Source organism: Lissotriton helveticus, chromosome 9, assembly GCF_964261635.1.
Source record: "Lissotriton helveticus chromosome 9, aLisHel1.1, whole genome shotgun sequence".
Taxonomy (NCBI): Eukaryota; Metazoa; Chordata; class Amphibia; order Caudata; family Salamandridae; genus Lissotriton; species Lissotriton helveticus.
In genome coordinates this window covers 706,676,933-706,690,324 of record NC_136070.1, presented here as the reverse complement: position 1 = coordinate 706,690,324, position 13,392 = coordinate 706,676,933, and the positions used below count along the sequence as shown (strand labels likewise).

At 39.4% G+C, this 13,392-nt stretch overlaps 1 protein-coding gene across 1 annotated transcript in view; it reads right to left on the bottom strand.

Annotated features, from left to right (window-relative positions):
• Positions 1-2,273: 2,273 nt before the first annotated feature.
• LOC144781812 (serine/threonine-protein kinase D3-like) overlaps positions 2,274-13,392 on the bottom strand; it is a 690,012-nt gene continuing 678,893 nt past the window's right edge. Inside the window, exon 18 of the mRNA XM_078660826.1 lies at positions 2,274-4,675. Within this exon, the coding sequence (XP_078516952.1) occupies positions 4,499-4,675 (177 nt within the window). The 3' untranslated portion in view covers positions 2,274-4,498. The remainder of the gene's footprint in view (positions 4,676-13,392) is intronic.

Genomic DNA, 13,392 nt, shown 5'->3' with positions numbered 1-13,392 from the left:
AGCATGTCTTTCTTGAAAGCCATTGCAGTTTCACCAGTGGAACCGGTGACTCTGCATGCATTGGGATAAGATGTGGAATCTGATCCTTAGTACGAGACAAGGACAGAGAGGCACCTTGACGTCCCCATGACTTCTCTGATTGAGAGTAGCAGGATGAGAGAAAATCCTGCTTTGACTTCTTTTTAGACTTGGTCTAACCTTATGATGAATGCGAGGTGGATCTTTCACAGGATCAGCTTTGAGAATGGGAATGGGAAAGGGCCAGAATTCCCAATTTTGACCTGGATTGGACCTCATGCCCCTTCAGAATACTTTCGCCGACTTCTTTTTAGACTTGGTCTAACCGTATGAAGAATGCAAGGTGGATCTTTCACAGGAACAGCTTTGAGAATGGGAATGGGAAAGGGTCAGAATTGCCAATTTTCACCTGGATTGGACCTCATGCACCTTCAGAATGCTTTCGCCAACTTAGAACTTGGCTTTGCAGTCCCAAATGTCCTTTGGATTCATCTGGGCACAGTGCCCGCAAGACTTTGAGTTGTGCAAGTACCCTAGGCACCAGAGACATACCTGGTGGGTGTCTGTCGCAGACATCTGCTTGTGACACTCCATACAAGGCTTAAATCCGGTAGTTTACGATGGGAACATGTTCCCTTGAGCACTATAGAGGAAAACATTTTGTTAAAAAATTATTCAAAGATAGAAAACAAGTTAAGGTACTAGTTCGGGATCTGTGTATGAAGGCACTGAAAGAAATTAACTGGTGTTAGAGCACAGAGGTGGTGCATATATGTGACCCTAATGTAATTTCCAGGATGGAAGGAAGAAAATGCGAAGCCGCACACCGACACGTACCTGCACATTAGAACAATGCTATGAAAAACATCCGGATCCAGTCAGGCACTTGGGGGAATTCACAGGGTTAGGAGTCTACAGTTAAAAGCATTCATCAAAATAAAACAGCTTCTTTGACAGTTAGTAATAGGTGTTAGTGTTCTGTGAGATATCTGCTAGACGATCCTTCCTTCAGTAATGAAACTACTTTTAGCAGAGATTGTCTAAAGCCTTAAGTGGACTTCTCTAACATTAAATTAAGGGCACAATTATGAGTTTGATGTTGCAGTGGCGGACTGTCCAGCGGCCACACCACAAAACCCACATGAGAACCGCCCGCCGTATATTTACTTTTTTAGTAATTGTCGGGCATTTCCTTTGCCATTCCTGTGGCAGTGCCTAAAAAATAGGCACAGCAATGGGAACGTCAAAGGAAGTTCCAGCACGGCATGAAATGTGAAGTCCATGGCGTGCTGGAACTGGGGGGCATGCACACAGGAGGGCACGTGTTGTGCCCCCCGGGTGCAGCCACATGAAGTGAGGCACAAGGGGACCCTATAGGGCACACAGGGCCCCCTATTTTCCCTACTGCCACTTTTTGCTATTTTTTTCATGGAGGAAAGACCACCATGAAATCAGTGGCGGTGAGGAACATCTTAATATGCTTGGTGGGACCGCGGCGTCACCACCAGGGAATGGTGGTTCCCTGGAGGAGTCGGTGGTCCCAGGGTGGCACGACCGGCAAGGGCGTAAAGTGGCAGTCGGAAGACCGTCTCTGCCTCCCCACCACAAGTCTGGTGGTCCGAGGACCGCCAGACTCCTAATTAGGCCCTAAGTGTGAGAGTAACTCCTGGACCCAAGATTTACGTCAGAGCAAAGTAATGGGTTTAGAAAGCCGTTGGAGATCCATCTCTTGAACCTATGATAGGGGCTGCTCAATGTGGTTACTGTAGCAGGCACCTGAATACATAAACAGGAGTATAGCGTTAAATACAGTGGAAGCATTCACTTTCATGAATGCAGGATAAGCAGTAGCGGTCGGTGGTGGGAGTACTGCCCGGCGGTGACGTGGGGCACGGGAGGAGCAGGGTGGGTGTAGTAAACTAAGGAATACGGCCAAATACAGGTAAGTAAACATATAAATAAATAAAACGAATTTCATTGCGCGCACTGCATCGCATTTGGAGCTGCAGTGCGCGCAACAAAATTAATTGTATTTATTTATATGTTTACTTGTATTTGGCTGTATTCTGTAGTTTACTACCCCCCCACCCTGCCCCTCCCCTCCCCCACTCCACGTCACCGCCCGACAGCACTACCACCACCGACCGCTACTGAGGATAAAAGCTGCCTTAAATCAGATTTTTGAGTTATTGGTATTTTATTGAGAATAACAAAGTAATTCAATAAAAATAAAAAAAAAAGGCAGACAACATGAGAACAATTTACATTTTAATAGTTGTTTTAGGTGGAATAGCTTTAGCTTATTCATCATGAATTCCTTCTTAGCAGTCACTAATGTAATGAATGGAAAAGGGAAAAGCCTAATACATGTTTACTTGATTTTTTTCTAGGGTCTTAGCATACAATAGGGGCGATTCAAAGAAAATGAACCTACGCTCACCTTAGGGCAAAGGTGATTTGTTGTTTCACTTGCAAAATCCTGAAAAACCTGCCTTACATTTCTCACCCCCACCCCCGCTCTTCGAGAACACACCCATACAAAAATAAGATTTGTACACAACCAAACTTAGAACCACATCAAACACTTCAAGCAGTTCATCCTGTATGACTGCAAGTAGGTGCCTTGAACCCCACTGGTTAAAAAATGCACCCAGTCCATGTGGGGATCTAGAAGAAGGATTTAAGCTTTAGATAAGGGGTATACGTAGGGAGGGTTTCCTGTTTCAAAGAAAGCCCCACTTTTAACCTCAGTGGTGTGATCAGTGAGGCAGAGTTCATGAGAGATATGGAGAAAGGAAAGAGGAAGAAAATGAAGGGTAAAAGATTAGCATAAGAGATACATGGGTGGAAGAGTGTACAAGAGGTTTAGAGGCGATTGACTGTATTAGAGCCAGATGTGCTGCATAACTGACTCTCACTGTTTTCCTGGCCAACTCACTTTTTAAATCTATGTTATGTTTAATCAGTCCTGCATCAGGAAGAGTGGATCCTGAGAGATAGCTAAGGCCTCTGGCTCTGGCGACAATTCTTCTGTCTAAGTCCTGAGGTTATATATTCAGTGTCACTTAAGGGATAATTCTCTTATCTGACATCTGAACATGTATATTCAGTGCCACCTGGTTGATAGATCTTCTGTCTTTTGCCAAACCTGTGTCCCGAGAGATAGCTCTGCTGTCTAAAGCAAATACATGTATGATCTAAGTAACCTGAGAGAAATCGTATGCTGTAAAATCTGAAGTCTGCATGTTTGGTGTTCCTCGAGGGACTCTTGGGCTCTTTGATGCCTGCTCCTGTTAACTTTTGGAAACTGGGGACCCAACTCGTGTATGCAAAATGGAACACCGTTTAGATGTGTGTAGCATAAGAAATAGCTCTACAACCTCAAGCTAAAACCTGAGTAACCTGATGGATAGATCTCCCGGGTTAGGCCTTGGCTGTAAGTTCTTTGTTACCTGAGGTGCAGCTTTGTTGCTTGACATTTTAGGCTTTGCTTTGACTCCAGAATGCTAGCTAGGTCTGTTCTGTAAATCATAATACTGTAAAGAATTGCTTAACACAAGGAAGAGCTGTAACAACTAAATTAAAGCCTGTGGGGCAGAGTAACCTTTGGGGTTGCTGTGTTGGGTGGGCATGAACCATTTGCTTCTCTATCGCCATATTACTTCAAGTATTTGAAAGTTTTCTCTCTGGAGGACAAGAATGCCCCCATCCTTTAAAATTAGGTATCTTAATAATATTCGTTTTACAATGCATCCCCCCCCCCCCTTTGAAACTCCTGAGTTTTTTGCCAGGCCAAGGGGACATTCTTGTTAGATAACTGAACATTTGGTGCAGAATGCTTCATGAATGCAATGTCACATCACACAGTCAGCTGTTTCTCTCGTTGCACTAAATGGAAGATCTCTAAGACTTCTGCCTGTTTCAATGTTTGCTTAGGTGAAAGCATCTGTTTCAACAATGCCATAACACACAATATAAGACAAAGACAATTTTCTTGGTCCTATTAAGCAAACTATAGTGGAGAAGGCCATTCTGGTTTCTGTGAGGCGTTGATTTTCTACCACCACCAGAGAGGCCATGTGACCCCAGTTTCCATACAACCTCAGGAAACACCTGTTCAGATGGTAAATAAAAACAAACCAAGCTCAATGCCGACCATTTGATGGATTTGTATTTCTGTTGTACTTATTTCCTATAACTTATTTGCATTGGATTGTTTCCGCCCCCAATTGCCACCAGTTGAAATAAAATATAATATTGTTAAAACCTTCATCAGTTCCTCAGATAAAGAGTAGCATTTACTTTGAGTGGTATGTGGTCCCCAGATAAGCCAAACACTTCACTTTGGCCATCACTCTGGTTTCAGTCCTTACGACAGTCAATCTGTTGGGCAGCTGGAGAGAGGGCAATGTCAAACATTGTTTTACGCTTTCGCTGAGCTTTCTCTGAGCCCTCTTTCTTAAAAGAGAGATTATGTTTCTCAAGCTTGTTCCTCCTCTAGCTCATCCATGCTAGGTTCCATGATAAAATTATCGGGGTAGTCCAGTCCATAATCCTCTGCGTACTTGCGCCAGCGGTTGTCATCGCTTTCGTGGGTTATGTATCGTTTGCCGACCCGCGTCTCCAGCTCCCGAAGGTCCAGCCATGTCTGGAAGTCCTGTGAAGTAAACAACAGTGGATTCAGACCACAAGATCGATCCTTTCAGAGTGTTACTGCCCACTAACCCATGTTTATAGTCATCCCACCATTTTGTTTACAATTGATATTTTTCCAGTCAATTTAATTAAGAAAACTTCAATCTTCAGTCCCATGTTTTACCTTAAAAAAGCATTCACTTCTAAAATATAATTCACTATTCCTCAATTGTGATCATCGCTGGCCTCTAAAATATACTTATTTAGCCTCAAAGCAGCTACTAATCTACACTTGAAATGGTCATTTACCTGCTCATAGAGTCAATCGTGTACCCCTCTGATCGACACTCATTTGCCCATACACCACTACATATTTTGCCAGCAAGCATCACTTAATTGTCTTTCACCATTATGAATCTCCCTAAATAATACTATGTTTTCCTCCCAACACGGTCCTATTGAACTACCACTGGCCAGTCATAATTAGGGCCGGCGAAATTGTGTTTACGCTGGTGTAATCTCACAGGCTCACTTTTGGTATACTTGTTACACGAAATGCCTGAGTTTCCGACTTTGTGCCACATCGCGTAAAATAGATGTTTGAGGTAAAAATCCTAGCATTGGAACAATGTGAACGAATAGAACACAAACAGAAATTGTTTTTTTCAGGTGTGATATTAAGCTATCAAACTTTTTTGGGCCTTTGCAGAAATTACTTATATTTCCCCTAGGACTAATCATATGCCATCAGTCATTTTCTTACGAACCATCCATCAGTGGCTACCCCAAACAGTCACTTTATGAGTTCCCCAAACGCCCATTCATTTCTACACCAAACCCAGTCTTTATTAACTTTGCATGTGAAGTCATTTGTTATCTGCTGTCCAAACCTGTCGTCACTCATTTGATTACCCTGACAAGAAAATAAGCAACTTAGGTCTTCTCATTGATAAAAACGTAGCCAGGGTGTACTTTAGCATAGCAAATACAAAACATAGATTTACTGCAATTCTGCTTCTGTTAGTCATATTTCTCCTTCCTTCACAAATAGTTGGGAGCGTTTTAGGCAGGGTTGAAAATGTAAAAGTGCCCTCCCACAAAACACGTTCCTGCACCGCAAAGTGGCTATTCCTAACTAGCATCTGCTTAGCACCAATTGCCTGTACTCCATTCATGTTTCTTCAATAGGAACAGTTAAGTTCAGTAGATATGTGGGTGCTGTGTAGGAGAGAGAGGGATGAGGAAGTAACTGAGTAACCGAGAAAGTATTTTTAGGTCGAGCCTGGGCAGCGCATGCGGCTGCTCTGCGGCATGCTGTACTGGAGTATGGAATAGAAGCCCCACCCACTCGTCCCCTATTTGTCATTGGCTTGTATCATTGTCCTTCATAAATGCTGGCTTCTGAATCGTTAATAACCTTGTTAGTCCCTCCTTAGTACCGCCTTGTCTTCATTCGTAATCTCTCTGTTGCTTCAGTTAACAGTACATCTTTTTTAGTCTGTATGCACTATTCTCGTTCATGAGTTTCTTCTCCTGCAGGCACTACAGGCTTTCCTGCAACTTTCAGCACGCCATGCGTGCTTTCACTTTCGAGCGGCCGGGACAATGACGGCTGCTTCTTTGAATATGTCTCACATTTACAAAAGTTTGAGTGAATTGGCACTGTAAATGAGAATGCATTTTATTCATGTGTTAATTAGCAAAACAGATAAATAAAAGGCATTTTCTTTTACAATGCCAATAGCTAAAACTCTCGCAAATGAGAGATAAATTGCATTGCAAGTGCTTGTTCGTTTACTCGTGGTCTTTTTTTCTCTTTATATTTTCAACTGTTTGTGGTCTTAGTTGCAAAGCACTAGAAGGAGGAGATAAAATACTGTAAATTAATTCCAAGAAAAACTGGTTGCTTAGACCGACCTCATCTAGAGAAGCATTCTTTATGGAGGATGCGCTTAAGGAGTACACTGGAAGCATCTAGAGTAGCCCATGTTGCTGCCCTACAAATTTCAGAAACAGGCACATGCCTCTTCGGTTACATCAATGCCGCATTTGCTATAGTTTAATGAGCCTATAGTCCAAGGCGTAATCAAGCACCCGCTTTACCAATTTGAGATGGGCTGGTAGATTAATACAGGTGTATGGCTCTTCTGAAATTTTAACTCTGACTCCTTGGTTCAGGACAGAAGGAGAAGCAAAAAATAATAAATAACAGAAAGAATATACCATGAGACAGCTGTGGGTGTGGGCCAAGGGGTAGAAACACACACAATATGGAGGTACTGAGCAAGAATATCGATGTATAAGTATTGACCTAAAGAAATATCTAGGTAAAAATATTGTGGGTAAGAAATATCGATGTAAAAAATATTGTGGTAAAGAATGTCGATTATTAGGTAATTAATATCGATTGCAAAAATATCAAAGTGTTAAATATCCTTAACAAAAATATAGTTGTTAAAAATATCGATTCATTATTAATGTTATGCATTTTAGTATTTGGTATGAGAATTGTTAGTATTTTTATTAACACATTTTAGTAGTTAATAATTTTTTTTTAACCTGAATTTTCCATTTTTAGTTTTGTAGCGGGTTGCGGGTTTATAGGGAGATAGGGTGGGAAGTAATTTAATTATATAGATTTTAATTATTATTTCTGGTGTTTAATATTTATAGCATTTAATAATTATTTTTAAATTACATTTTGCATTTTTAGTTCAGCAGCGAGTTGTGGGTTTATAGGGGAATAGGGTGGGAAGTAATTTAATTATATGAAATGTATTTAATAATTTATATTTATTTATAATTGTATAATTGTGACGTTTTAGAGTTATTAATGAGTACATTAATTTATTAATAATTGTTTGATAATTAGTTGTTAATTATTTTAAATTAATTAATTAATTATGTAAATAGTTTAATTAATTTTAGGTGTGTGTTTTGTTATAGGTGAAAATGGTGGGAAGTAATTATTTATTTATTTATGATTCATTACTTTTTTGTTAATTAATTTGCACCAATACATTTGTTAATTGATTTGTATTCATTAATTTGAATTAATAAATGAGTAATTATTAATTGTAATTGTGTAACTAATTTTAGATGTGTGTTGTGGATATTATAGTGTTAAACAATGTGTAATTAATGAATGTTTATTTTCTTTTTGATAATAATATATTTAAATTTCAATATTAATTATGTTAATAATGGAAATAACATTTAATAAAAATGTTGATGTGTATTTTTTTATTGGTGTGGTATCTAGAACTTTTCCTACTGTTGCATTCACTGGAGTGGGAGTAGTAATTTGTTTCCCTTCCGGTATCCAACACTTTCCCTACTGTTGCACTCACTGGAGTAGGGATAGTAATTTTTACCCCTCTGCTATCCAACACTTTCCATACTGTTGCACTCACTGGAGTGGGAATTGTAATTTTGAACCCTCTGCTATCCAACACTTTCCCTACTGCTGCATTCACTGGAGTGGGAATAGTTATTTTTACCCCTCCACAATCCAACACTTTCCCTGCTGTTGCACTCACTGGAGTGGGAATAGTAATGTTTACCCCTTCGCTATCCAGCACTTTCCCTGCTTTTGCACCCACTGGAGTGGGAACAGTAATTCACCCCTCCGCTATCCAACACTTTTCCTACTGCTGCACTCACTGGAGTGGGAATAGTAATTTTTACCCCTCCGCTATCCAACACTTTCCCTACTGTTTCCCTCACTGGCGTGGGAATCGTAATTTTTACCCCTCCGCTGTCCAACATTTTCCCTACTGTTGTATTTATTGTGTTGCAAAATGTATTTTTAATCGGTCTTTAAATAGTTTAATGCTTTAATTAATTATAGAATGATTTATTTTATTTAAAATTATTCATATATGCATATGTTTAATTTTTATATAATTTAGAAAGTTTATAAATTATGTAAAGATAATAGTTAACAAAATGTGTTTAAGTAAATATATGTATCTATAGACATTTTTTGTGTGTTTATATTTTATTTACTTAAGTTTATTTGTTAACCTTAGTAAAAATATATATTAAATATAATTTATTTTGTTAAAAATAATAATATTATTTCATATATTTTATTTCATTTATATATCTTTTTTAAGTTGATATTTTTTGCATCTATATTTTTTACTTCAATATTTTTGTATCAATATTATTGTACTTACCTGTTTAAGTATAGTGAGTCGATATTTTTGGAGTCGATATTCTTACCACAATATTTTTGTAACCTATATTTTTAACACCGATATTCAATCAGGGAACCAATATGCATAGACAGAAAAAGGGGAATGAGGAAAATCGTAAGAGAAATGTAAGTGAGAGACAAATGGAGTGAGAGCACAAAAGAAGAAATGAAACAAAAATGGAAAGAAAGATACAATGGAAAGGAGAAAAAAGAAGGAAAGAAGAAAGGAAGGACGCTTTCTTTGGGGAGACAATTCCTGGGGACCTTAGGGTCAGGATATGCATGAGTCGTTCTCTAACTTAGTGGCAGCCATATAGTTGAAGGTGGGGGCTATTTATTTTTCTTTGTGCTCCCTTACTCTTTGCCTGTGCAAAAAATAAATTCCCTAAATTGCCTAGCTCTTGGAAATGCAAGATACTATCTAACATGAAGAATTGGCTTCATTGCTTTATTAGCATGGGCAAGTCCGCTATAAACAATAGCCCTGAACGAACGTGCAATTTATTAATACAGCTACAATACCCTGGAAATATCGAAATGATCCAAATTATCTCCAGAGGAAGAGCACGAGGCATATGACGAAAAACAGCATCACATTCTCTTGATGTAAGAAGAATTCGGTCACAATTTAAGGACAAAATAAAAAACTGTCTTCTGATCTACCTTGTCATGCGTAAGACAAAACATGGTAGTTTGTATGAAAATGTCTGGAGTTCGTTATTCTTCCAAGAAGAAGTCATAGGAACCTAAAATGCTATCTTATGAGTATGATGGTGAAAGGAACGAATAATATATATATATGAATATTTATAAAAATTCTTGCAGACTCGGCCCACTACTGGCAGCTGATTGCCCGATCTGTTTCTCGAGTACCTGACCAGTTGATTGAACTGACACCCAAAATTGCCCTATTGGGACTTCTAGATGAGGTGTGTGAGGGGGAGGGGGAAGAGTGTACTGTACACTCCTGGGCATGGCTACAGTGGTAGCCAAGAGAGACATAGTGCACAAATGGAACAACCGACAACTCCCAACATTGCCTGAGTGGAGGGCCAGCATGGACTGGTGTGCCAAACAGGTAGAGCCAATCTATATTGTCAGGGGATGCCAGCGTAAATTTGGGAAGATATGGGGTACATGGGGCAATTACCTTGGACCGTAGATTGGGTCTGCAGGCACAACCCCTAGCAGTGGTGATTTCTCTCGATTTTCCTGTTGATCCGTGTGCAGAGAAGCGATGTGGAACTTTGTTGTTTGACACTATTGCACTCTTTGTGCTCTTGTACGTCTGTCTCAAATCACGTTAAAAAATAAAACAAAATACTTGCAGACTATTGGATGACTCATATCCAAGGCTAATGGGTTATACAGATAGTTTTGGAAGGACATCAACTAGAATACAAACACCTTCCATGCACATATTTTGGTAAACCCCTCAGCCTAAAGATCAATCCAAAAAGGGACTCTTCTAGTAAGAATATAAAAAGGCAATCACAAAAGTACCTAAAAGGAAAAAAAGTGGAGGGATTTACTCAATTCTGTTTCCAAGAAGAAACCCTTTCGAGGAAATTAGGCCCGTTTTGAACTTGAAAGGAGTACATCTTTCCCTAGTGTTTCAAAATTGTGTCATTATCCTCAGTCATCCCTCAAGTAGCTCCAGGAAACTTTCTACCCACCCTGGACCTTCAGGCGTCATAGTTTCATACAGCTATGAATCCTTCTTCAAAGAGGTCCTGTTTTTTTTAGCTCTGGGGAAAACCACTGTCAGTTTCCAGTCTTACAATTTAGCCTATCCACGTCACCTAGACACACAAATGTATTAGCTCCAGTAATTGCAATTTCACATAGATCTGGGAAAGGTGTTCCTGCAATAGAAACGATTGCTTTACTGGTGCTTCAGTCACAGCTTTCAGGTCTTCTGGGAGCAGACTAGGGACTATGAAACACTCCCTAAAGGTGAGGAGTTTCTGTCCTTACTACACCAGTGCTACCTTGGGCTCAGCTGCACCTGAAGCCTCTCGATCAACATCTATAGTTGCACTGGGATCCAGCTAGACATACATTATTTCAAGCCAATTTGTGAGAATGTTAAGAACTTGTTGAGTACACCTTCTAAGCCCACCCGAGCTACCCGTTATCGTTGGTTTGATCATTCTTACTCCAAAGCTCAGAGAGATCTGATTTGTGATTTGAAAACAATAACCTAGGGTACCGAATGAGGTGTTAACTTGCAGAGCTGCTTTCAGATATGCAGTCAAAGATAGAACAAGGTTGCTTCCGCAGGAGGCCTGGGATCCGCTGCAGTATGTTAGTGTATCAAAAAACGTGCCCCTTTTTTTGAGAAATTGTTCATCGTCCTCTTTTTCTGTCCAACCAAGAAAACATCATGTGTGCTCACATCCCTGCGGATCGATGGTTTAAGTCATTTTGAGGGAATATATGATCTTCCCAGCTGTTCATTCTCAAGCCATGTCCCCTTTAGTACATCTGTAGCCTCATGTCTGCAGGTTACGGTAGAGGAGGTAATAGAGGCGATTAAACTGTCTTCTAAAAATAAAGCTCCAGGACCAGATGGTGCCGGCTGATTTATTTCAGAAACATGTTTTGTTCTGGGCTCCACTTAAAAATATAATTAAATCTGCAGTGACACGTAGTCTTCCCAACTCCTGGTCACTGTCATTGATTGTGCCTGCCTTCTATAATGGTGATAAGGCTGACCCTTGTTGTTATAGGCCAATCTCCCTGATAGACTCAACGATTAAGATTTTGGGGTGAATAGTTCTAAACTAACTGACAACATGGGCGGCGGAGAATCAGGTACTTTCTGATATTCAGTATAGTTTTAGATCAGGCCTAGGGACGATCAAGAAGTGCCTAAATCTTTACATGATTATCAACAAGTATACCATGGTGAAGAAGGGATCTTTACATGTTACCTTCATGGCCCATAGTTCAGCTTATGATAGGGTCAATAAGGACAAACTATGGAATATTATGATCTCCCTAGGTGTTGAGCCAGAAATGTTATATTTTCTGCGAACTCTTCCCCAGAATTTGATGGCTTTAGTGAGATATAGGCAGGGAGGGGAGTACTCAATTTTGTTTAGACTAAAAAGGGGTGTTCGCCAGGGCTGCATTCTTTTTACTCTTTATATCACTCAATTCGAATACACTCTAGTACAGGGTGATCATGATGTGCCCATTTGTGAACACCATCCGTACCTGGATTGTTGTATGCAGACACTACCGTCTTAATAGCCAGAACGGTATTAGGACTCCAACACTTATTAACTTCTTTTGTGGCTCTTTATGGACTCCATGGTCTTAAACACTAATTAAAAAAATTCACATGTAATGGTGTTTGGCCCTAGGCATACCAAATCTCGAGTTTGTAAGTGAATGATAACATTATCAGCAAGGTTAGTTTGTATCCTTATTTAGGACTTTCATTTATTTTCATGGAACATAGTCTTCTCTTGTATCATCTAGATCAATTACATTTAAGAGATCGATCTTTTATGTTATGGACTTTGCAGCCAGACTCAGCAATAGATTTTTAGTAGCTATTTTGACGATATATGAGGCAAAATATGTTTCTATTGCCTCTTATGGATGCATAGCAAGCTCAGTATTACTTATAATACTTAGTAACAGGTGCGTTATTTGGCGTGGTGATTTACAGTTTTTGAGACATGGGACTTATATACTTACTATAATTGGGTCTTTGAGAATCCTGTGAATGGATATGCACTTACTCTTGGATTACCAAATATCGTTCTTTGGGATTTCTCTTTACGTAACACATTTATTTCAAGGGGTTCTCTTGGAGCATGTTCTCTGTTTCTGGATTGTTATTGCTTTTCACGTATAACTTAATGGGTTTTGAAGAAAGAACAGTGAATTAGTCCACTTATTGGTTAAGCGGATACTAAAGTATTCCACTTTTCTTCTATTAATCTTTTTCATTAGGGGGGTCCAACGTTTCCCTGCTGGACTTCCTCAAGCATTTTGGCCGGCTGGTGTGAAGCCTTGTATGAAATGGACAGAAAGAATGTTTTGTAATTATTTAGTTACTATAGAAGCAAGTTTTATGTCCACATAACAGAAACATCTTCCATACCTTAGGCATCAAAGTGTTAAAATGCTTAATGCAATAATAAGCAAGTGGTGCTGGTGATGCAAATGCTTTTGATAATGTAATTACAGACTTTGATAATTATTTTACACCAAACGTCTGCAATGAAATTGTAAGATTTTTTTTCAGATAATAAAAGCTGAATGAGCCTATAGATGAATATATCTGATAGCAGTCTGGAAGCTTTCTATTGATTGTAAGTTTGGTACCCTGCAAAAAGAGCTTATCGGGAGCCAAGTAATTATGAATTCAAGTGCCCCTGCAATCCAAGAGAGATAATGGGTTCATGAGGACTCAGAGATTAAATTACCTTTCAGCCAATGTGAGAAACGCACAATGTCTGGAATGTGTGCTAAAGCTGTTATATTACAATTAAAATACCTTCAAGTAGAATCCGTTTATC